The following is a 25,743-nucleotide window of genomic DNA, read 5'->3' as shown; positions in this document are numbered from 1 at the left end:
GAGTGTTTTTTGTTTGTGCATTGCTAATAATACCAGTTGAAATCGCTCTCTTTTTCTCAGACTGCACCAGACCCTGTCTCATGTCCCTGCTGGACCGATTATACTAGCAGGTGTGTGAGTGACTAAATACATTGGCTACAGATTAGCTAGCACAGGCAGAAGCAATTGCCACAGTGGGTTGATACACCAGACTTGTTCTGGTTTAGAATCTGTTCTCTGCTCAGAAGAATCCTAGGACTGGCAGTGGGTATCCAGGACAGGACTGTTGAAGTATAACTATAGGGAGAAGCTTTGATAGCATGTAGCCTGACTACATACAGCAGTATTACCATCACTCAGCTTGAGTGAGCACTAACCCTAGTGAAAGTTAACATAGTAAAAGCATAGCATTGTAATGCCAAAGTATATTACAAAACAGTTCAGTAACATCAGCATCTTCCAGCACTAGCGGGCTTCTATCAGACAGTAGATGCCCACTGGAACGTCACAGCCTGAACTGTGAATCAAATTTAAAATCAATCCGCGCACCAGGGTGAATGCATACTAGTACAGAATGGTTGAAATAGTAACCCTGGCCATCACCATTGCATTGCAGGAATGGGAAAGTACCTGAATGTCTACACGACTGTATGGCATTCAGTAGATCATATGACGTTCTTATGCATTTTGAATAAAAAAAGGTATGTTATTGTATTTTTAGTGTTGCACTGTGCCAGTGTTCGTCACAGAGATTTGTCGTTTCAACAAGTACCTCTTAACTATGCATGCAGTGTAGAATGCTAGTTTGCGATTTTTTCTACTGCTTATAAGGATCTCTGACATATCATTGTAATGCACCAGAGGGCGCTGTTTATTACATGACGCTCCTTGGAATCATGGCAAATACACTGCCTCGGGACACGTATGCAGGTGCTACAGGCTAATTCTCACCCCGGGTGAGTTCTGTCCTAGGCTAATCCTCACCCTGTCACGCCAATTCTCACACACACATATATATATATTCCTAAATAACGAGCACCTTGCATATTCCATAACAAAGGGGACATCATTTTCCAATGGAAATATGAAATAAAAAGTTTAATACTGTCCAGATATTATATATATATATATATATATATATATATATATATATATATATATATATATATATATATATATATATATATATAATATGTGTGTGTGTGTGTGTGTACTACTTATTAAAATATAACAATTTAAACGTAACTATTAATAAAACAAATGACACAAATTAAAATAATTAAAATAATAAATCTTAATGTACTTAACGTATGACACATATCCTCACATTTCTGATTGCTAAAATCTAAAAAAAAACCTTCACAGCCCTGGGGGTGAGAATTGGCCTGACAGGTGAGGATTAGTTTAGGAAAGAACTCATCCAGGGTGAGAATTAGCCAAGGCCTGGGGTGAGAATTAGCCTCTAACACCTGTTTGATATTTCTAATGTTTAGTAACTAAAACTTCAAGCCAGCTCGGTCCTTTGAACAGAGCTGAGGCAAGGGGACACACACACTTTCCTTTCAATTTCTGCAATGCAAAGCAGGGGAGGAAATCCTGAAAACAGTTCCTCATTAAAAAGAGTGGATTTCTTTATACATTTCTAGTGGTTTGATGCAATCTTGATTTCAGACCTTTAAATTAACCATTTATGTTTGTGAAACTGGCTGGATTTAAAGAAAGCGTTCTAGTTTAAATGTCATAAATGATCTAAAGGAAACTCAAGTCATTTTAATGTTTATTGATTTGTGTTTCGTGAACAGGCCGTTTTGTTCTATAATGCTTTTGCTTGACGTTTGAGTGGGACACGTTTGGTCTGTTGACAGTCAAGGAGGCCTGTGTCTCCAAGCTCGTACTCTCTCTAGACAAAACGGTCTCCCCACGCTTAGTTTAAAAAACGGCAGTGTATTATGACAGGAAAATGTTTGCTTTGTCAGGATAAATGACCATAACTGTCAGTAAAAATGTTTCTTCCGTAGCCTGTACCAATCCCACCCGACCCGACCGGCTCGGCTGACCGCATCCTGAGTGACAAGCTCGGATACTCAAGGTCAAGCGCGTTTCTCAAGGCAACGTTACTTACAACCTCCTTTGTGTGTGTGTGTGTGTGTGTTAGTTTTGGTTCTTTTACTTTAGTTTTATTGTATCAGTATTTTATTTTTTAAATACAAGTTTATGGCAGAGAGGATTCTTAAACAATTCACCGACAGTTTTAGTTCAGTGCTCATGGTGACCGAAGTAAGCAAGGCAGTGAGGGAAGTTTATTTAACTTTAAATACTATTTAAAAACCATAAGGGGACTTTAATATCACTTGAATAAAATAATGCCACCCTTCCAGGCGTCCATATCTAAAATTAAGGGTTTCTGCTGAACAACCTGAGGGCCCTGTTAAATGGTAATCGCTTACATCTGGGAAAGGATGGCCAGGTTCTCTATTTCTCTCTTCGTCCAGACGTCTGACTCTGGAGTGGGTGTGTGTGTGTGTGTATGTGCGTTTTCTTTTTCTTTTTTTTTCTTTGTAATCGTTGAGGCCTGGGGCTTTGGCGGTGGCAACGGGATAGCAAAAAAAAAAAAAAAAAAACCTTAACGATGCAGAAGACAAAAATGTGTCAACAGAACAGAAAAAAAGGATTTGAGTAAGCTGAACATGAGTTCGAAACAGAGACCTGCAGCCACAGGCGTTTCCTTCTGAAGCAGCGGGATGCCAAGCCCAATCGGAACGGAGAGAAGAACGCTATCGAGTCTATCGAGTGCTGCCTGCGCTTCAGCCCTTACCTCCCTACTTAATTTTTGCAGGTCATTGCAAGCTTTCATCTTCAACTCTCGGAGTAGCTAACAGCCAGATTGAAAAATATCAATTTTTCAATCTTAAACTTTGTATTTCAGTAAGCATCTTGGACAGAACACACAGGTGCTATAAAACTACACAGGGGAACACATTTTTCAGTAATGCAAAACATGTGTACTTGTTGGGTAGTGTTTTCTTCCTCCCACAGCACTGTACCAAGTTAGCTGGCTGTGAACAGAGCACAGTAGCCTACCTTATTATTGCAATTCATTATGGTCAAGGAATCAGGTGGGTGTCCTTGATGAAGGTACATAAAGACCTGGTATTTGCAAATTAAATTAAACATGTAAACAAACAGAGCTTCAAATACACATTACATTGGGGATTAAGGGTGTAATGAATTAATACTAAAGATAAGAATATGTTAATGTTCTGCATACTTTCATGGATAAGCAGCATACCACAGCGGTCACTGCAGCTGGCTGCTCCTTCACAGAAGTTGAGTTTTGCCCTCAAATCAAAGGCTGGCTCCATTTAACCATCAAAGAGGTCCCATCTAGACTGCCTTCAATAAGCCTGTCTGTCTGTCTTTCATTTGAACGCTACCTACCACACCAAACACCCCACGCCCCACCCACGTTTGAAAATGTTAATGTTTGCTTTCCCCCCCAAAAATAAGACTGCTGTTTTATTATTGGCATAGATTTCACCTTTTTATTTGAATAAATATAGTTTATTCATTAATTTAGTCTTAAAAGCAAGATCAAAACATTTTACAGCCCTTTAAATAGTTTCATTCAGGACTCACTGAAATTGCTCGGAAATACAGTGGGTGAGTGGAGAGGAGTTGTGGTTGACACACTGAGTGCTGACCAGACCTTTACCCTCAGTGGAAGGTTTTGAAGTGTGAGGAATCCAGCTTCTTTGAAAGTGACATTCATAGCAAGTCAAGCCATAGAAAAGGCTTAACAGAACTGGATTGTAATAAACAGAACCTGATTTACAGAACGGGTGCAATGCATGAGTGTCCAGCTGCAAAGCAACTGGGCTACTTCAAATCTCCCTCTCTTAAAAATGTGTGCCACTGCTGTTTGAGATTTTGTACATAACCCTATGGATTGAATTTGCAGATCTAAATCGACTAGGGGGGAGCGCCTGTACCGCGAGAACTCTTGTATCACACAGCTGGTGGTGTCATCAGATACTTATATCTATGTGTAGGCTACATATCTGTAATGGATAATTTAAGTACACCTGCACAGCTCTATTTTGGATCACTTAAAAATGGTCACATAACTATATTTGTGTGGGAGGAAGGAAACTGTTAGTAAACGGTGTGTCTAACAATGTACTGAATATCCTATGTATAGATTTATATATTTATTTATTTATTTTTAAGATATTTAAGTCTTGTGTTCTCTTTAATTCTGTTTCAGCAGTGGTTCTTCTGCGCTGTGCTAACACACATGGTTTATTTTCAGTGGTTATTTTTTGTTTGTACTGAGTTTGAATCAAAGACAACCTTTGCCACTGTGCTGCCTCACAGAGACAGGCCTCCCTGACAGCATCAGGACAAGGCAGGCGGCCTCGCTGACCCACAGAGAGCCCTGGCATTGCCTTTCCATGGGGGATTGACTCCTGGAAAATACTAATACTAATACTATCTTCCAAGGCAGACGCTAGCCTTTGCTGTCAGGCACCACCTTGCTGTAAAAACACAAGGTAATCCAGAGAAAATAAGAAGTGCCTGGGATACCTTTGTCTTTTCATTCAGATTTACAAATGAAAGTTGAAGTAAACTATGATATAATTATAGTATAATAATAGTATTGTGCTTGATGCATTGGAATATATCCCCCACAGTTAGCCTGTTTTCAGAAGGTGGAATAGTTAGTAAGTAATTGTAACGGGCAGTGTTGTGTCCTGTCCCCCATCGATGAGATGAGATGAGGTGAAAAACTCTATAAACATGAAGCCCAGGTCTTCTGCATTGTGGTTAAGACACTCGCTTGCAGTTCACCGGGTCGCCAGTTCACGCCCAGCCTCCGTCCTGTTACATAACAGTTTAGATGATGTAAAGTATACTTTTAAATAATGGTTATGTGACAGATCTGAATACCAGTACAGTACTGTGAGCCCTGCTGGTGTCTGTTCCAGGTCTTTGTGACATGCATTGACATGTGATGGAATATTGAGTCAGAGATATTAATAAAGGCTGTATAAATAAACAGATTGTATTGTTAATGTATGTATGGAAACAGCATTGTGGAACATTATTGTATCCCTTAGTTGCTAAGCAGCAAAAGTTCTGATAAATATCCCTTATAAAATTGGAATGGCATGAGTACACAGGGAAGGCTGGGTGTCAAGCAGATGGAAGGTGGAATAACATTGTGGAATTATTATTACACACCCTGACAGAGTTGGGTATCTCAAAACAGCTGCCTACAGAATACCTTTTACTGATCACACTAGTAGAAGCCAGCTAAGAGCAGCCAGGCAAAATGTTAGCTTAATGACTTGAAAGTTCCTTTCAAAAACCCAAATCTATCCTCTTTATGAGTTGCAGGAAGGAAGGAAATGCTTTGAAGGGGTACGAGCCTCTGCCCCCTAAGGAAAACAGTTTTTCACCGATAAGATGTTGCTTTAATGTGACCCCTACCAGAAGTATGAGCCAGGCCAGTCATTCACATTCACCACTAGACTGTATAGATCTGGGCCAGGGATCAAACCCACAACCTCCCAGTCGTCATGGAACCTCTGCCATTGTGTCATTCTTCTGGTCAGTGGGGTCAACCAAAGGAATTCTAGAACTTCCATGCAGTGATCCAGGCTGGAAGTTGCTGGACGTTGTGTTCCAGACCTGGTTCTGGTAAACCACAGGGCCCAGGAAGTGGTCTGTTACTAGCAATGTCAACTGTGGCACATACTGTATCCTGGTGATCATGTTTCTAATGCTAAAATAAGGTAAGGAAAATAAAATTGTTTTAGGAAAATAGCTGTCTATTGCGGATTGTATGATGTACACAAAGCAACCTGAATACCAGAAAGCGTGTAGAAATATGAACTAACGAGCCCAACAGAGGGCTGATACTGCAACCAGCTCTATCCCCTAGTGACGGAATAGAGGGGCTGCATAAACATATACTATTTTCCAGTTTTTTCTTCTTCTTTTTGTAAGATAATTGTTTCTTCGTAAATGGACTCTTTGCTCCTGCCATGTGGACATTAATGAGTCTCCAAGCTGAAATGAAACAGTTTAGTTTTTTTGAGGGGGGAGGAATGCCAGAGGCTGAGAAATTCGAACAAGGGAAGAAACTCATTCTTTTTTTGGGGGGGGGGGAGGAAATGCCTAAAGAATATAATCACTCTGTTTTATTTAAGAAAAAAAACGAATTTGAGCTGCTGTTGTCCAGAATTGAAGCCAGACTGAATCCTGTAGGCTGGATAATTTGGTGATGTCATCTCGTTTGCTACTGCTGCTCTGCTCTGTGGTGTCGGGTCTCCACTGCATGCAGAGGAATGAGCACCAGGCTAGGATCCCAGCTCGGTCTGTGACTCACAGTGTGTGACGCTGGGGCAAATGTAACGGGGCAGAGGGTGGGGGCGAACCGATGGTGGACAGTGCATAACAACGCCTGTTACACAAGCACTACAGCATACACAAGGGTTCAGACAGCAGATCTCCCCCCATTTTGCTTGCTCCTCCATGAAACACAACTTTAATGCACCAGCTAAAAGATCAGGACTAGGGTTTACTGGGGGCTCTGTGTATATTCTATCCCCCGAAGGTGATGCACATCCCTGGCAATGCACTGTACATACAGATGCATGCCACTTAGATATTTGCATAGCTTAAAAAAACAGCAGTTCTTATCCAATGTAACCCTCATTTGCTAAAGTTAGTGAGAGTAGCAGAATGTGGGGTGAATGTCATGTGCATGCTGTGATGGTAGGTCATGGCAATCATTTTTTTCATGATACTACAGCCCGAGGAAACCCAGGATTACCACCACAATGCTGGGAAACTGAATGGCAACACAAACACAGCATGACAGAGAGTATGAGATAAGAGGTTTTTTTTATCAGTGCTACAAACTAAAGCCCAAATCTGCAACTCTGATGTGGTTTAATGAGAGAGAACGGAAATATGCATGCAACAGGTACGTTTTCAAGGTGAAAAGCCAAGAAGACCTGGCCTATAGAATATGTTTTGGTTTTTTTGGCTTAATTGTAAAATGCTATTAGTATAATCAGCAGCTGTCAAAATGGAATGATTTCAAGCAGAGTGCATAAAAAGCTATGGAATAATGTAGCAGACACAAACCAAATGAATTTAAATTTGGAAGAAAATTGAACATGACACTCAGCCAAAGGGTTTAAGTGAGTAAAAGTCTGTTTTTAAAAAAAAAAATGATGAAAAAATGTAAGAAGAAAGCATCTGAATGCCATTGAAAGTAACACAGCCCCCTCAAACCCAGTAAAACCACCCACCACAGAAAGACATCTGTTTCACTGCTCTGCTTACAGTAATACCTAGCGTGGGTCGAATAGGGCTAATTATCCTGCAAAACAAATAGATTAATGTGCAGTAAGCATGCATGTGTGTGAAAATGAGCTAAAAAAAACCGAGAGGTGATCTAGGCTCCATTCCTGATGGGGGGGCGGAGCTCCAGAAAACGGGCAGCCATAAAAATGAGGCTGATCTCAGCGAAAGGAAGAAAACAGAGCCATAGAAGGCAGTGGTAGGAGGAAGCCTGAGAGAGGGAGACAGATACACTCACTAGACTCCGTTCGAGTGGGTTTTTGGATCGAATTTTCTTGAAAGAAAAGCACACGCATCACTACTTACTTACACGCGCTCTCAACTGCTGCGCGGCGCTCAGTAAGAACGTGGGTCATCGCTATTCTCATTGTCGAAGCTCTTCTGTTCTGTGAGTTAATTGTTTTGTGCGTTTAAAAAAAAAGAATAAAAGCGTCGAGACACAATGAGTTGTCCAGTTAGCAGTTTCTTTGCCACGCTCATCTTGCTTCTGCTCTGGCGGGTGGAACACATCGCCGAAGCCTGCAGTTGCTCCCCAATCCACCCACAACAGGCTTTTTGCAATGCAGATGTAGGTAAGAAAACGCTACTTTTTATTGATATATATTGCACATTTTTCTTCTTTGATCATTGTATTAATTGTATTGTGTCGCATTGCAAATGTGCAAATGCAGTATCTGCGTTTGAAAAGGGATATTATTTAGCGAGTTGACAATTCTCCAAAAAAAAAAATAACACAAACCAGATTTTGACCTTTTACAGCTGAAATCTTTTCCCTGCTCTCTGCAGTGCATATCAGTGCAAGTCTTTAGTTAAAATGCAAAACAAAGGTTGCCGTTTGATTTCTCTATTTAATTGCATCACAGAAAACAGAACATTTTGTTCTGTGAAAAAACTTGATGTATCAGAACAGCTGAGACGTGCACGCTAAAGTTTATTTATTTATTTTTTTTAATTCTTATTATTTTGAAGATTCTGAAATAAGAACTAGTTACACTTTGTAAGGCTAACACGTCGCAGCTCCCCTGTAACAACTGCTTTTGATTAAATGCAGACCTCTTGTCCTCTTTTTAAAAATGAATTAATCTACAAATGACAAGTGTGTGTAATTCTTTACCACAAATTACACTGTTGCAATCTACCTATACAATGTAGCCGACTGGGTAAAGCTGTTACACAGAGGCAAGCAGTTTAGTTGTTGTTGTGTAACACTTTCTGCACTCAAGGACTATATCTGTTGTAAAAAAAATTATATATAGCCTGCCTCCAGCCAACGCCTCCTCGCCTCCTCACCGTCATCCAGTCATCATGACTCGACGCTGTTCATCTTCTGTAATATACACACTCAACCCCTCCCAGTCAAGTGTTTGGATGTTGTTTTGTGTTTGTTTTAAGAAGTAGCTTTCCCGATATTTTCACAATATTACAAAATATAAACACTTATTGCCTTTGCTGTGGATCTGATTGCAACTTGACCATGGGAGAGAGAGAGATAGAGAGTTGCTACTACCAAAACATGCAATTATTATCCAAGTACCAGGTAGCAGCAGCAGGCTGTCGCCTATAGCGCTGTCTTTGAAATATCTAAAGAGCGGCCAGTGATGCTGTTACAGCTAATAAGCTCGGTAATAACATGTATTTACTCGTTTAAGTATGAGATTCCATTGTTCTTCTACACAGAGCAGGTGTTATCACGAGCCACACTGAGGGAGGGTCTCCGTCCCTTCCTGGAAAGTGGGCGTGTCCAAGCAAGATATTTGCAAGACTTTCAAAATGTCAGCTTCATCCCAGCAATAATCCAGGGTGGGGTGAACAGGCAGGGAAATGTAGCTGTATCAAGAATGCACCTGATTCACAGCTGAGCTCTCTGTAGAGCTTGTCTCAATGACTTCAGTACCCAATAACCCTGAGGGGTTTAGTGTGTGTGCTGCTGAAACACTCCTCATGCATGCTTTGTATATCTGCAGCTGGTGCACCCAAGTTGCACAGATGATTAGGGGTCCATATCATTGCTTGCAAAGCCTAAATATACAAGCATTTTTTTATTTTTATTTTACTATATATAAGAACTATAAGAACTCATGAAGATGGTTTTTTTTTCTTCCTGTACAGTTCAGAACAGTGCCTAATAATGCCCGGCATCAGTGCTTTGGGTTTAAATTGACATTTCTTGGCAGTGAATAAACATGCCCCCCCCCCCCCCCCCCCCCCCAAAGCATGTGCACTGGTTTGCCCCGCAGTGCTCGGGGGCTAATTATCAGATGTTTATGTGGGAAGAAGTGGCTGGTATGCTGTTTACTACAGGCAATGTGATTGGAAAAATGCAGAGCCCTGGAAGTGAAGAGGCTGCCAATCCCCGAGCCATGCAGGAATGTTAGGATGCGTCCCACTGGGGCTTCCTTGCCCAGTTCAGAGCCACTGCAATGGGAACAGCGCTTGCCAGATGTTGATCCAGATGCAGTCACAGCTGGAACAAGGCAGTGGCCTATTCTATTTTATACCTTGGTGTGTGTGTGTGTGTTTTTAAGTTTACATAAACTATATCTAAAAAAATAAATAAAAGTCTTACCTTCATTGAATTTGGGTTTGAAAGAAATGCACATCATGGCAAACTGGAGTTTGGAAGAAAAGCGAGGACAGGTATTGCAGACTTGTCTCTGTTTCTTACCTGTGCTGCCTGTGCTTCCAGAGGAGTCATCACTGAGTTCAGGGCTCCTGATTGGAAGCCATTCCCAGGTCACAGTTATTACTTCAGGACAAACACGTTGTGAAGAAGTTACCAGAGACAAAGTCATTGAAAAGTTTGAAATAACTGTTCTATTAATAACCCAAGCATCCTGTATACTGTACCACAGTCCCAACAACTGTTTGCATGATGTGTCCAGAGTGGTATCTTTGGAATTGGCATTTGAATGTTGCTTTCACACTGCTTGGGAAATGGTTTGAGTAAGTAGGTAGCACTTATGAAAGGCAACCAAGTGAGAGTCACTTGGGTGGTCACCTCTAATGAGATTAATATCCCATATGTGGGCAGGTCAGTCATGGGGTTCCCACTCCATGCAAGGGGACTCTCTGCATTGGTGCGCGTTTACTGTATTGCAGTGCTGTGCAAATTGCTAAGCTAAAGTTTAAATAAAAAGGCAGATGAGTTCCTTGTACTGTATGGGGCAGTGCTTTGTAGATGCATTTGTTTGCTGAGAGTGCTTTGATGCTTTGATATCCACAGATATAGAGACTTCTGAACCACATTATATTCATTGCCATTTAATTGGAAAGCACTTTGGTAAACTGTGTGTAGCAGCACTCCTCTTTCTGTACTAGAGGGCAGATTTGCATAGTGTGGAGACTTAGTCACACAGTGACCACAGACCCGCCCTGTGATGGATAGCAGTCTTCCTGACACTTTGTAATGATGAGACATCCTGCACATGACTCGCTCACATGGTTTCCCAGGCTCTTTATTTATAATACGTTTGTGGCCACAGCAGTTAACTTTTTCATAGCTGATTTATCTGTGATGGTGCAATAGTGGCTTTTATTGAGATTGGGGTTGTTAGTAGTTTAGCGTTTATTTGCTAACCATGTGTTTAATGTTTAGAATCTTGTTGTTGAGCCTTTGCCATTGTGTGTACAGTGTAATTGTTGTGCATAACGATATAACAGAAAAAAACCCCTCAGTTTGGAGGCCTTCTCAATGATGAATTTTCTGATCTGGTTCTATGTTAAAGTTCAGATATCTTTGGATGTTAAATGGAATCCAAAGCCCTTAATTGCATCATTTAACTTTGATACCTGATGACTCTTCATCACTGCTTGTTCATCGCATAGTTGCCCCTCCATACCTGCTAACCTGAAGGTCCCAGGAATTGACCCCTATTGGTCTTACACATGTACGCAGTTTGCCAGCTGTGAGTCAGAAGCACATAAAGGAGATGATAAACTTTAACCTCCATGGCGGTATCTCTGTGTGACTGTGCCATTGTATCACTGGCACGCAATCAGAGGGAGGCTCCAGCACATGAAAGGGCTTCCCTGGAGGCTTCTGCTCATTAGAGAGCACTCTGTCCTGACTGTGGTTGGCTCCCTGTCTGGTTTGGAGGGAGTCGCCCTTGTGTTTCTCATGATCTTGCAGTTTTTCTTGCAGCCTGCAAAAGTACCCAATGTACAGGGATGCGGGAGGGGCAAATACAGTTGATATCCAATTATCCAAACTCCACTTGGGAGAAAACTAAAACTTTATTTAAGAATTATTGAGGCAGGATTTTCTTCTGATCAGAGGAGCTGACATGTTGTCATCTCCAGGAATCAATATTCCATTCTGGGAAGTCTGTGTTTTGGGTCATAGTTGGTTCAATGCTTACAATGTAAAAAAGGGAAGCTTGACCGGTCCAAATAAACAGTTGGCTTGTATTGCAAGGAGACCATCTTTGGGTATAAACATAAGCCACAAATGCAAAGCTTACGTGCTGTGGGTTTGTGAAGATATCTTGGTTACTTATCCTGTCTACTGTTTATTCCAGGCCTCCTAACCGCACTGGATTAAAAATGACAAACTGGTGGTTTAAGTATTGTGTTTGTGTTCTTTTTTTAATAGCCAAGCCTTTGTCATTTATGGCTGGTGTCTCGGAAAAAATAAAGACAAAGAGGCTTTCACTTCAAACCAGTATTTTCTTGTCTGACAAAGCAGTATAATGGCACAGGGATGGAAATAAGACTCCTGTTGCACAGCAGTTTAATCCATTCCTGGTTTTTAATCAGGCACACCTGAGCTTGTTACCTATACACTGAGGCTAATCAAGTACATACTGAAACCTGGGATTGGTGAAATTGCTGTAATGTGTCGGGTTGTTGTTAGCTCCCAGAGAGATTGGATTCAATCCCACATTCTGGCTTCTCTGGTCCGCAGCAGGAAGTTAAATCAGATCTCTAAGTGGAGAAATGCAGAGCTCCACAGAAGAGTGCTCACTGCCCCTCCTGATTGTAGATGACTAAAAGGAATACCAAAAGTTCATCCTTCACTGATCTCAAGGTGCGAATACATTACATAAAGTAACGGTTGAATACGCACTACAAGCAACAACAGAACTGATCGCAGCTTCAAATACAACCTTCAAAGAAACAAACCAAGGTGCTTTTTCTATGGAAACTGGGCGGTGGTCATTAAAGGGTTAATGTAATGTTACCAAATCTCAAGTCCTCTTTCCTGGCTGGTTTTGTAACTTCCGATGTTGAAACGTGGCTTGATGGTGACACGTCTGTGCAATGGGGCAAGACTTGCAAAACAGGCATATTGCTTCAGCTTGGTCTCACAGAGGGGTCTGCACTGTAACGGGAATCAAACACGATAAACCCATTCCTGACAGCACAATTTCAGGCCGGAAATTCTTGCAATGGTCTTTAAAAATGCCTAGTTCCTTAAAGGGGATGAGATTTCCTCAGCTCTGCTGGGAAGAGACTGGAGTGTAAACTGTTAAACCAGCATTCGTAGCGTCTACCTTGATGAGAGATTTTCCTGTGTTTCTAGAGCCCGGATGCTGTGTTGTTTTTGATCTGCTAGCTGGGTTCATTACCCGATGCTATCAGAATTGCGCAGCATGCTGCGTTTAGTCTGGACTGTACAGTCAAAACAATCATGCTGCTGAATCCCAAGCAATCTGGCAGCTGCTGCTGCTGGAGCACGGGACCCAGGTCTGTGCCAGCGCTGAGCTCGCTGTACCCTGGTGAGGATAATCAAGGGCGGGGGCGGGGGGGGGGGGATGTTTCCATACAGATTCCTTAGCGATATTAGAATTAGATGGTATTTTTCTTGTATGATGCTGATCGTTTGTGTTTATTTTTACACAGAATCAATTGTGTTAACAAGCAGATCAGGAACCGCATTTGTCACGAGAGTTAATATAACCTATGCAGTTCAACATGATGTAGAGAACAGTTCTACTGTAGGGACCCATGAGACTACAGTTAGGGCATAAGGATTGCATCCTTGTGTGGATGTAAAGACCTAGCCCCCCTAAAATCTAATGAAAATACAGGGATGGAAATAAGACTCCCATTGCAAACTCCTGGTTTCACTATGAGTTTAGGATGACATACCTGAGCTTGTTACCTATGCACTGGGGCTGATCAAGCTTGTATTAAAAATCTGGAATGGGTGAAACTGCTATGCAACAGGAGTCTTATTTCCAGCCCTGAAATATTCATTTTAACTAGGTGGACAATAAATTGAGAAGATCTTGATTTGTGCATCAGCTGTGTAGATTTTTTTGTGTAAGCAACTCTATGTCGGGTTGTGCTGTACTCCTTCCTCCCTCCATCTGAACCCGCCTCCTGGGTACGTCCACTTGGTCCCTGGGCATTCAAGGCCAGATCGAAGCCGCCTGTAATGCAGCTGGTCTCCTTCCTACAAATTGTCTGGTGCTTCATGGGGTTGATCTATGAAGGCAGCACAGCTGTACAGTTTAAACAAACCCCAATAGATTCATCCACACACTGATGCAATGCTTTTACTCGCTGTGTTTATACATAGTTCAGATTTATTTATTTATTTATTTATTTTTAAATGTAATCGTCACCAATGGTTTTTACTCCGGTTTTCTACCCAATTTGGAATGCCCAATTATTATTTTTATCCTGGTTCACCGCTGCAACCCCCCGACGACTCGAGAAACGGAGGCTGAAACACGCGTCCTCCGAAACGTGTTCCTGCCAATCCGTCATTTTTCTCACTGCGGATCCACAGCGAAGCCACCAGACCTATAGTGCCGGAGGACAGCACAGATCTGAGTGGCTCCGCAGCCACAGGGGTCGCTGGTGTGCGGTGAACCGTGGATTGCCCTGCCGACCTAAGCCCTCCCTACCCGGGGGGCGCTCGGCCAATTGTGTACCACCCCCTGGGAACCCCCGGTCACGGTCGGCAATGACATTGCCTGGATTTGAACCTGCGATCTCCAGGCTATAGGGCGCATCCTGCATTCAAGGCAGGATCTACTGTGTGTGCTTCTTTTTATCAGCCACAGCTCCCCAGGGCCTCTGCCTTTTCCTTTTAACCGTGACTGTGAGCCAGTCCAGATAAAAGGCAGTGAGTCAGTGTGGCTGGAGGCGGCGACACGGTGGGTTTCCTTATTGTGGCTGCAAGTGGCCTGTCCTGCTTTCCCACGGGCAGCAGAGAGCAGCCGTCATCCCTGCCTCACCCCAAAGAACTGGTCCACACCCCTTTATGTATTTTTATTGCTCATGATCATGTGGGCCTGTACTGGGCAGATTGGACTATGAGCTTCTACCCACATAGATTCAAAGCATCTCATTCATGACCTTGCCATTCAGACCTTGGGCTTCTCCCAAGCGGAGATTGCCAGTTGTGACAAATGGTGTGATGGTTTTACTACCTCCCACTCCCACTCCACTAAAATGCAGCTTTATCATTGGATCAGAACATCATAATGGTAAGCACAAGACCTTTTGATGGTCAAGCAACATTGACGACATATAGGAAAGCTTTTTCATAGATAGTGTTTTATGTTGAAGAATGCGTTCAAGGATCCCATACAGTGTACATTTTCAGTATTATTTTAGGAGCACCTTCAGGGGTTGGGATGAAGATGTCCTAATAGGCTAAACTTCCTTTAATATTTTGTTATGCTCAAACCACTGCTTTAACCGCTAGGTCGTGTTGCATGTCCTCATTGCTTTAGGCAAGGAACATTTGCTGCCGACTTTAGCATATTTTTCTTTCAGTGCCAGCGTGGTATCTGTTTTGTTTTGAAGCAGCAGCAAATGGCAAGCATGTTTTAATGGGATGTTTTGTGTAAAGTGTTGTCTCGGGCTGGAGGAGCCATCGTGTTCTCCTGGGAAGGAGGCTTCATCTTTCAAGTAGGCTCAGGAGGACTGCTGGGACAGCGCACTCCTCATTTTGAAAACATGCTAATAGGATCCTGCCACCTTTTCTAAAGCATATTATTTATTCATTTGATTTCCATCTGGACACGTGGTAACTGAAATCTAGAAAGAGGGGTGTAAGATAATTGAGGCCTGCTCATATAAAACATGACATTCTCTGCAAGTTGATCTGTAAAAGGAGTATGAGAGAGAGGGAATAAGTTAGACCCGTTCCAGGTTTTACTACAAGCTTGTTTAACCACAGTGTACAGCTAGCAAGCTCAGGTGTGTCTTATTAAACTCCTAGTAAAACCAGGAATGGATCAAACTGCTGTGCAATGGGAGTCTTCTTTCCATCCCTCAAATCAACAGTGAGGTTTACAGAGAACCTGCAACAACCAAGCAGGCAAACGTTTTGGCCGGTGCCGCCTTCACTGCGTTTCCTTTTAAACAAATGTGACCCAACTGCACATGCATCCGATACCTCTTCCACAACACAATAGACCACGTTACACTGGAGGATGAATGACTTTCCAGGGGGTTGAGGTTGTGAATATGGTGCAGCAGGCTGGTAATCCCCATTGTAGCTTGCACTCATTATGCAGGTTGAAATTGAAGAGCACATCCTGAAGATTATGATCATCAGAAATGCCATCAATCTGCAGACAGAACAGAACCCCCAAAACAGGCAGAAGGAAGAACCATGTTTTTGAATGGATTTTAAAATCAGTTTCTTGCCTCTTACAAGCACTAGCAACATGTATTACTCGTCCCACTGTTGTGTTAGAGATCTTCAGTTTTTTGCTTGTCTTTTCATAATCTATCTGTAGATAGATTATGATATATATATTTGTGTATGCATGTTACTGTAGTCCTGTTTTGCATTTCGAGTGTCACTCCGTGAATATGTTTGTTGGTTCACGCCAGCTTCTCCCCACCATTTTTTTAATTTAACTTTTATAGGTTGTTTTCCGTTCTTCCATTCTAATGGGGTTTGTCTGGAGAAATCTTTACTTTTATTGAGGGGTAATGTGAAGATTCAATTAAAACCAGCAGCTTCTGCTCCTCACAAACACGCATCAAAATCTTGTTCAAAACACTGCCCGCATTTTCGTGTTCTTGGATAAAACAGTGCTTTGATTCTGTGTGACCTCATTGCTTGACGTTTTGCTTTAGGACACAGTGCTGGTCTGAGGGTAACTACTGAGCGCTCTTCAGTCCTTGCCAGCAGTCATTAAGGTCTCCTATTAAAACTATACAGATTGGCCTCCTGCTGCTGCATGTTAAAATGATTTATTTGGTCTCCTATGCCAGTCATGTGCTTTTTCGCTTTGCCTTTAGTTTTTTGGACTGCAGTCCTGTGCAGTTCTCGCCTCCTTGTTCTAAACACAGTGTACTCTTGAGTTCCTGTACTGAGCATCTGGAAAAATAGAATTGAAAGGGAATGCGTTTTTGGAAGATCTCTAAACCTTTGGCACCAATATCAGCTCTGCTATTTCTCATGGTTGGACTTGTGATGCTGTAGATTTCTGGTGACTTACTCAAAGCTGAGGGACAGGGAGGTTGTGTGGTCTGGTGATTTAGAGCTGAAAGCACTGGAAACCAGTATGGCCTAATGTTTAGAACTCATGACAAGGTGACAGTGTGGCCTAGTGGTTAGAGCTGAGGGACTGGGCAGCAGTGTGGTCTAGTGGGGTATTTCCAGGCACCACTTCCATGGGATGTAGCATGCCAGAGGTGCCATTGAAGAAAATCAAATCCTTTCAGACTGGAATGTGTTCAGCAGAAGCTATGATTTTAGATTACAGCTTTGTGTATAAACACACAATGCTGAGATGACTCAGTTATTTCAAATAATAGTGTATAATTGGTGTCTAGAGTAGACTGCACATGGAACTAGAACACTATACTCCTGTAAGGGGCTCCTTTTACCACACTGAATGGAGATTTGAAATTGTTAACGACACTGGGAAGTCAAGTCTGGTATATATTGTCTCTTTAAAAACCTGATATACTAAAATTTGTTTAGCACTGCAACCCAGCCCAGAACCGGAAAGCACTGCTGGCAGACTAAGGGGGTGAAGGAAGTTGTACAAGCTCCATCTGACCTAGATAAACAGTGGCTGTGACGATGCAGGCTGCTGGGACTGACCACAGGGGCTGCAGTAATTACCTGCGTTCACAGACTAGCATCCCTGCGGCTGCCTCGCTGTGTCTGACTGCTACAGGCAGGGAAATAAGACTCCTGTTGCATAGCAGATTCGCCCAGAAATGTGTCTGTATATGTTCACTGAAGATTTCGTAACACACTTATATTTTGCAATGATGTACAAAAAGGTCAATAAACACGCTGTACATACAGTGTACATTTGGTTCGAAAACTGCCTTCCAATAGCCTTTTTTATGTCCTGGACCTGAAAGAAAAGTCATGTTTTGAATTTTATACACCCCCTTTTGTAAATGCTTTTAGTGCTTGTCCTGTCTTTGTGCCAAATGCTTTGTCAGACACTCCCACAAAGGGTTTTAGAGGTTCGTTTAGTCTCGATGATTGAGAAAAGGGATGAGACTGAATCTTTAAAATACAAAGTCTTTCAAAACTCCTGTTGCTCACAGCTGCCAGTATAGTGTGTGGGGGAGTTGTCAGGTTTTTTTTTATTTTAAACTAAATCCATGTTCACATATCATCTGTTTTTTTTTTTTTCATTGAATTTCATCTGCTCCTGATTTAGTCTTTTTTTTTTTTATGTGCCTCAGATTTTAAATTGGAAGCAGCAGCTGAATGTGGAAAAAAGCATTGCCTCCAGCATTCCATCTGTAAATCTAGACTCCTGTAACTTGCTGTAGTGCCACTGCCTGGAGCCTAAGGGAATGGCACCCTCAAATGAGTCATGCATTTGCATCTTTAAAAAGCGTCTTTTCGTTGGGCCGCTGTGTGTTTTCTTTTGCTCCTGTGATCCTGAGTAATTAGCAGTGATTGACTGAGTCGGCAGTAATCTGGGATGCATAAAAAGGTTCTCCAGTTGTTTTCTGGCAGCAGTGGAGAGCTTACTTTAGTCTGCTGCCAGCCTTTCCCCAAACCTCCTGATTTCAGGCTTTCCGAAATAGAACAAAAAATAACATTTTAAAAAAGTTCCAGCGAACTGTAGTGCGTCGGCCTTGAACAAGCTACACGTCAGCTGTTCTGATGGGAATCTCATTCCAACAAAATATGAATTCACTGCTTGCAGTCCTTATTCACATCAACGCACGCTGCTGTATCAATCAAATGTATTTATTTAACCAGGATAGAGCCCTTGAGACATACATCTCATTTACAAGGGGATCCTGGCAAGAAATAACAATATAAAATCAATGGCAAGTCATTCAAACAGGGCAAAACCACTTAAAACGATCATAAAACCAGTCATCCGAAATATGGCAGAAAGCCATTAAAATCATCCCAGTCATAGTCAGCATTTACAGAACGTACAGCTCTGGTCAGATTTCAAATAATGTCTAAAAAGGTATTGTGAAGAGGCTGTTTTTATGTTTGGAGACAATGAATTCCAAAGAGTTCCGATCCAGGCAGATAATTCACCCCAGTGCCACACTGACGCATGTACATGTATATCTCTATGCAGCCTCGTGTTTTTCAGATCAAATCTCTATGGCAATAGCCAGTGTTTCATTGTCTTTCTCTTTTTTGTGTGCGCTCCTGGTGACTGCACTGTGAGGGTTGGGGAGACGTGTGTCAGCCTTGTGCAAATGTGAGGAAGTGACACAAGCACTGAATTTCGTGTCTCCTGTTAGCCCAGGGGAATAGCACATGCACAGCACACTGTTACTGTAACTTGCTCAAAATGCAGCAGCAAGAGTCTTTGACTCTATCTAAGCTGCACCAGCATGTCACACTAGTCTTTAGACCTTCTTGCCTCACACATCATTCCAGGTTTTAATGCATGATTATTTAGCCACAGTGTATATAGGACACAAGCTCAGGTGTGTCTTATTAAACTTGTAGCAAAACCAGGAATGGATCAAACTGCTATGCAACGGGAGTCTTATTTCCATCCCTGGTTTTAATCGCTACCCTTGAGTCTTAGTACTTGCGCAATTTACTATATGTCATGCAGCACAATAATTTAACAGCACAATAATTTTGTTTTTCAATGTTAAAATTGATGGTATAGTTTCTTGAAGATTGCTTAAAAAGGGGGTGCAGAGATCACCCGGTTACCAGATTGGGTTGTTACCCAAGCTGGCTTGTTCCGGTTTTTCTGTTTTTGACCTTGCATTGCTCTTTATTATTATTTTTTTTTTAGTTATCAGGGCGAAGGTGGTTGGAGGAAAAGAGGTGGATTCTGGCAACGACATCTATGGCAATCCTATTAAGAGGATCCAGTATGAGATCAAGCAGCTCAAGGTACGTCAGGAATCCACCAATCAGAACTAGGCTGATCTGTCTCTTCACCAATCACAACTGTCCAGTGGTGTTGAGGGGAGTGGAGTAAATGGACCATCAATAATCAGATCAAGATCCATTATCTCATAAAAGAGTAAAAAGGTTAGAAATCATGAACCCTGTAATGCTCTTCTCTTCACAGATGTTTAAAGGCCCTGATAAACTCATCATGACGGTGTTCACAGCCCCTTCGTCCGCAGTGTGTGGAGTGACTCTGGAGACCAACGGCAAGAAGGAGTACCTGATCTCAGGTAGAGTGACAGAGCAGTACTGTCCGGGCGCCTGCGGGCTTGCCTGTAAGCTGCCCAGAGCTACGTTGTCCTCCGACGCTGTAGCTCTGAGGTGGCTGCACGGTGAGTCTGCAGTGTGTAAAAAGGCGGTCGGCTGACAGCACGTGGTTCGGTGGACTGCGTGTGCTCGTCTTCACCACTCCCGAGTCAGCGTTAAAAAAAAGAAAAGGTTGGGAAGCGCTGGTTTAAATGGGCAGCTTGTATTATATGGCTCCAGCTTCCTCAATCTGACGATCCTAGAAAGTACTTTAACTGCACTATCCCTTGACTATCATCTTAAAAACTTGGGTTTCATTATCTACAGTTTTTACTCCATCAAAACAACTTTCAATTACAGTGTGTGATTGTTTCAAATAATATGGGTAACACCTTTAAAAATGCTTCTCTCTTGTCTCTTGTTGCTCAAATTGTCTGGACTTGTAATTTCTTGGGCTATCTTCCCGGTACAGTATCATCAGGCATGAATTAGAGGGGGGTTGGGAGACCCCAGAAAGAGAGATCTCTCTCTGCAGTCGTGAGAGACTGGGTTAGGATTCTCAGGAGGTTCAGGCCCTTCCTGGCTCTGTGTTCTTTGCTTTTGTGAATCGGGCTTGCCGCTGACTCTGGGCTCTGACTCTCTGTGTGTTTGTGTGCTGTGCAGGCAAGGCAGAGGGTGATGAGAAGATGCACGTGACCCTCTGTGACTTCATCATCCCCTGGGACTCCTTGAGCGCCACCCAGAAGAAGAGCTTGAATCAGCGCTACCAGATGGGCTGCGAGTGCAAGGTAAGGCCCCTGGAAAACCACTGCTGTGCCCTGCGTGACCTGAATAAACGAGCCTTCAAAACCAGCTAATCTCCCATCTCCCATCTCCCATAGCTACCTTTTAATCTTAAAAGGAATCTCGAAACATCTTCAAAGAATGACCTCTGGAACACACTTCTGAAGATTGATTGAGCGTTTATGTACAGGATGTGTCCCTTTGACCTGTTGGACTCAGATTCCCAGATTGATCCCCTTTTCCATTGACGTTTATAAATATTTGAATACTGTGGTGCAAAAAAAATCAAATTAAATCATAATGGGTTGATTTCTGAGATGTGATTTCTAATGTTTTGTAACGCGAGCCGCTCTCCTCCACCCTGCAGATCTCTCGCTGCCCGTCCATCCCCTGCATGATCACGGCCCCGGACGAGTGCCTGTGGACAGACTGGGTGACAGAGAAGAGCATCAACGGGCGCCAGGCCAAGCACTACTCCTGCATCAAGAGGAACGACGGCTCCTGCGCATGGTACCGTGGCGTGGCCCCGCCCAAGAAGGAATTCCTGGATATCGAGGACCCCTAGACCGACTCCCCCTGCCAGCTAGCCAATAGACATGCCTGCACAAAAATAAATGAAACTAAAATAATGATAATATTAAATGATGATAAGAATTACGTTTATATAGACTGGTCCGGTGTTGACATTGTTACCCTGTGAAAGCCTGCTGCAGTAACTACAGCAGCCTGTGAGGGACAATCCTGTGAGAGCACTTTCAGCCCCAAAAGCGCTTGGATTTTAAATTTATAATAAAAGCATGACAAATGTACATTTATTTTTTTGTAAAACTACCAAAAAATGAATTGGGGTTTTAGCCAGTCAGAAGTGAGCTCTGAAAGCTCTGTAGAGGTCAAATCTCACTGGATATCCTGTAGCTCTTACCCGTGCAGTTTAAACCAATCAGATTAATGGAGAGGCGGGACTTCCCAGAACATTCCTGCACAGGTTTCTAGGAAAAGAAAGGAATCGAGTGGTTATGAGACAGAATGACGTGACACCAAACCTTTAGATATTCATGGTGGTTCATTACTTTGCACAGCTTCCAAATAACCCTGTGTATCCAAAAAAAATCCCTAAAGCCAGAATTATATGTTGTATATTGTGCATAGTTTCTATTTTGTTTGCCTCTTTATCCATGATTAAGCCCCCATCATACACTGGGGATTTCTCTTTTTACCAGAGTAATAGCACATTTCAGCCAAAATGTCTGGAAAGAATTTCCAAATGGCACAGAAGGAAAGCCATGTGCTGAATCATTTAAGATGTATTTAGAACAAACAGCAAGTTCCATTCATTTAGAGCTGCGATGAGCCAGTAAGCTGGGACCGTTTCAGGGGTCGGCTACAATTGCCATCCGAAAGAAAGCTCTGCTGGATTTGTGCATGTTGATACAGTACTTCTTAAACTGTAACATGAATTTTCTTGCGATACAGATGTATAGAGCATCGTATTCAACTAGAAATGTTGTAAGTGTTGTATAAACATGTTAACGACTTTCCACCAGAACTAAACACTGAAAAGGGGTTTCTATAATAGAATAAATAAAAACGTATAAACTGCAGACTAACGGCTGGATTCACAGACCCCGATTTTACCACGCATGTTGGACTACCTCCCACAAGGTAACGTTATGTAGTCGAAGGTTAGTGCCATGAAACCAGGTGTCTACGTCAATTCAGTGTGAGATTTGACCTAAGTTTTGTTTTAATTCCAAGCGGTTTCTAATGTCCCACATGACCAGTCTATGCGATTTCGATATAGCAATCTGCTTGCTGTTAAATGTTATATACTCTTCCCTCTCTGCCTCACTGTCTCCTCCTCCCCCTACCCCTGTGTGCTGTATCCCTGTCTGCTGTACAGTTCATATGCATATACACTCATGTTTCTGTTTTTAATCTTGGTTAGGTCTAGATTTGCACTTTCCACAGAGCTGCTGCAAAAGAACCCTTTGGTCTAAAGGCCTATGTGTTAACAAACAGGGAGGACTGAATCCTCTCTCTTTTTGTTTTGTAATAGTGTTTGTATCCTCCTCTTACATTTAGAAAAAGAGCGCTTTTTCAATTGCTTTTCTGTTAAGAAATGGTGTGGTAGCGCTTTATTTGAATTGGAAACTGTAGCGCTTACAATAACTATGTGCACAATCCATCAGAATGACTTTGCGTAACCTGCATGTAAGGGTTTGTAGAGGTTGTTTTTTTTTTTTTTACAAACCAAAAGTATTGGAATTGAAAGTTCAGCGTCTCAGATGCATTTCTGTGATTCGTAGCCATCAACACTTATTTGTAAATCTTGATCTCCAATATGGTGTTCTTCAGATCTGTGTTCTGAATTCTTGCCTGCCTGGTATGCTCATTTTCAAAGTGATTATGAAGGATTGTGCATGTAGTTTTTCCAGTGTTATGTAGCCTTTATGAAAAGGTTATTGTCCAATTGGACGAAAGTGTTACCAACTGTGTTTATTTTGTACTTTTAAATGCTTTGTTAAGTACTATATAGCTTTATTTCTTCCAGTAGTGCATTTTGAATTAGGTCAGGGCTCTAGGTCACCATCTCAAGCTGAAATATGGAATGTGTCTCCAAAGCAAGACTAGGGAGGACAAACTTGTATTCCAAGTAACAGTCAGCCCTTCCTGGACACAACTGCTGTCACTGTGTGTGAAATGTTGTTGTTAAATTCAAGGTTAGCTGAATTGCATTGACAGTCTGTCAGAGTGAAGGAGGGGCTGTCAGAATGGACTGCCGATTGCTACAGCCCCAGAATTCTAGAGTTTATTCTCTGAACCTAATTTTAAACAGTTAGGTCGGGGTGATATTAATGTGCTTCCTAAAAAAACAAAACCAAAAGGTAATAAACTCTTGAATGGCTGTAAATATCGGGCGGTTCTCTATCCATTGCGGCGGTGACCCAGACTTTGTTACACAGTTCATTGTTTCTATTAATAATTATAGCTAATTAAAAACACTGTGACTGGGGAATTTCTTATTTACGTGACTTTTTTTATTTTATTTTTTTACTTTACAATCCATGATCCATAATAATAACAATAATAATCATAATACAGCAATTAAAGTATTATAACTTGACTGGATGTACACCAGTGTAACTTGTACGAAATGGAAAGTTGCTAAATATCCTGCACTGTCTATTGTAATTTCCTTCAGATGGGGTAAGGCGTTCAGTGTTGATGTGTGGTTTCAGTTTTTGCAAGTTATCTTCATCACATCCTGTGTATAGAATTTACAGGAACCTTTTATTATTATTATTATTATTATTATTATTATTATTATTGTAAACTACTAGGTACTGCCCCACCCAGCCAACATGCATATTAAAACCTTTGAAAACAACACTTGCATTGTGAAATGAGAGAGATCTTGCAAATGGTGGTATACATACCCAGTTATTTTCATGTTATTGCATGGTTACTACCAGTAGTCACTGCTCTTGTATGATAACTACTGGTGGAGTACATGTGCAACTACACAGAATTGGCCTGTACTGTGCTGTTCCCATGTATTAACATCAAATGTTGTACACAGAGCGGTTTCAATGGAACTGCACAGTAGTTACTGTGGTAATTAACCCATTATTACAATGTAACTACATGTCTTATTGACCTGTATTCTGAAGTTCTACCCTCATTTACCATTCTCTAGCCTCTAGGGGGCACTGTTATTCTGGCACATATGAGGGGGTTCTTGAAGCCTGCAATTCTAATTGGCCTGTTTGTTCAATTTTATCAGGTAAAAGCTTCTCTGATATCATTAACTAGTATTTTAAAGATGTTTCTGCCCTGTACAAAACACAATTTACATTACATTTATGTTTCTTTTTTTTTTACGTTTGTAATTTGCATTACAAGTATTAAATATTACCTAAAATGCTAACATAATTTAAAGCTTGGGTGATTTTTTTTTTTTTTATTTTTTTAAATTTCCTTTTTTTGTGTGTTTTTTTTTTTTTTTTTTTTTTTTTTTTTTTGCTGATAAGTAAAGTCTGAGACTTCTTGTGCTGGGAACACGTGGAAGTTATGTAATGCAAAACAGACTGTGCATGTCTTTGATGCTTTGTATAATTAATATGTGGACATTCAGTCAATGGATAAAATATACAGTATTATCAATAAAGGGTTAGAATAACTCCAATTGGCTCCCCTGTCTATTTGTTATACACAATATTCACAAAGCACCTGCATGGCTGAGAGTACTAATCAATAAATGTAAATTGGGCAGCTTTATTGATTTGTGGGGGGGAACCGCAATTGGGCTTGTTTTTATTGAGAGTCGCTTTAATTTTTTCAGAGTCGCGGATTTTTTTTGTAACAGGTGACGTAACTTCAACAGTTTTAAATGGTTATAGGAGTGGTTTTGGCAAATGAGTGTCAATGTATAAGCACGTCTGTACAAACAACCCCCCCTCCCTCTGAAATGGGTTGGGCTTAGTCGCTTTTTTTTCTCGTGAGACTTGGCAACACAGGCTGCCAGTGGTTTAACATCAGAGATGAATGAGAAGAATTATTATTATTATTATTATTATTATTATTATTACCGTTAAGTTTCGAGAAAAGGAAATGGGTAGACCTTTAAAAACTAGTTTTGGACAGATACTGACAACAGTAAACTGCTGATAACATCTGTCTTGTGAAATATGAATGATCTTATATCTTCCTGGGCGTTCTGCTCAGAACAATTGTGTTTGTGCTTTCAGCAATATTAAAGAGGCGTGTGAGTACACTACTGAGTTACTATAAAAAATAAAAAAAAAGCTTTTCATGGACTACACGTGTTTCCTTTATCAGTGAAAGCAGGATGACCAGCAACGGAAGCAACATTTTACTAAATAATTTGAATCCGTGGACAAAAAACCTCTCTGCCACTGCCGTAAATGCATGACTCATCATCGGTTAAAAAGGTAATAGCGGTCTGTGTGCCGTTGACAATGCGGTGCAACACCGCCCCCTTCTGGTTTAGAATGTGCACTGCAAAT

At 41.6% G+C, this 25,743-nt stretch overlaps 1 protein-coding gene across 2 annotated transcripts; it reads left to right on the top strand.

The window, feature by feature from the left end:
- Window positions 1-7,513: 7,513 nt before the first annotated feature.
- Window positions 7,514-24,902, top strand: LOC117423580 (metalloproteinase inhibitor 2-like). 2 transcript variants are annotated; one of them, XR_009307545.1, is made up of 6 exons: window positions 7,514-7,925; window positions 19,527-19,627; window positions 19,809-19,917; window positions 20,597-20,721; window positions 21,084-23,401; window positions 23,437-24,902. XR_009307545.1 is itself a non-coding variant. In XM_034039618.3 (5 exons), the coding sequence occupies exons 1-5, from the start codon at window positions 7,796-7,798 to the stop codon at window positions 21,279-21,281; spliced, it is 663 nt and encodes a 220-aa protein (XP_033895509.2). In that variant the 5' UTR covers window positions 7,514-7,795; the 3' UTR covers window positions 21,282-24,902. The 2 variants fall into 2 exon arrangements, 1 of the variants encoding a protein (XP_033895509.2); XM_034039618.3 differs by having other exon boundaries at window positions 21,084-24,902.
- Window positions 24,903-25,743: the final 841 nt, after the last annotated feature.

Source organism: Acipenser ruthenus, chromosome 17 (assembly GCF_902713425.1).
Source record: "Acipenser ruthenus chromosome 17, fAciRut3.2 maternal haplotype, whole genome shotgun sequence".
NCBI classification, from domain to species: Eukaryota; Metazoa; Chordata; class Actinopteri; order Acipenseriformes; family Acipenseridae; genus Acipenser; species Acipenser ruthenus.
Note: the sequence above shows the minus strand (reverse complement) of the source record. Positions and strands in the feature narration are given on the sequence as shown.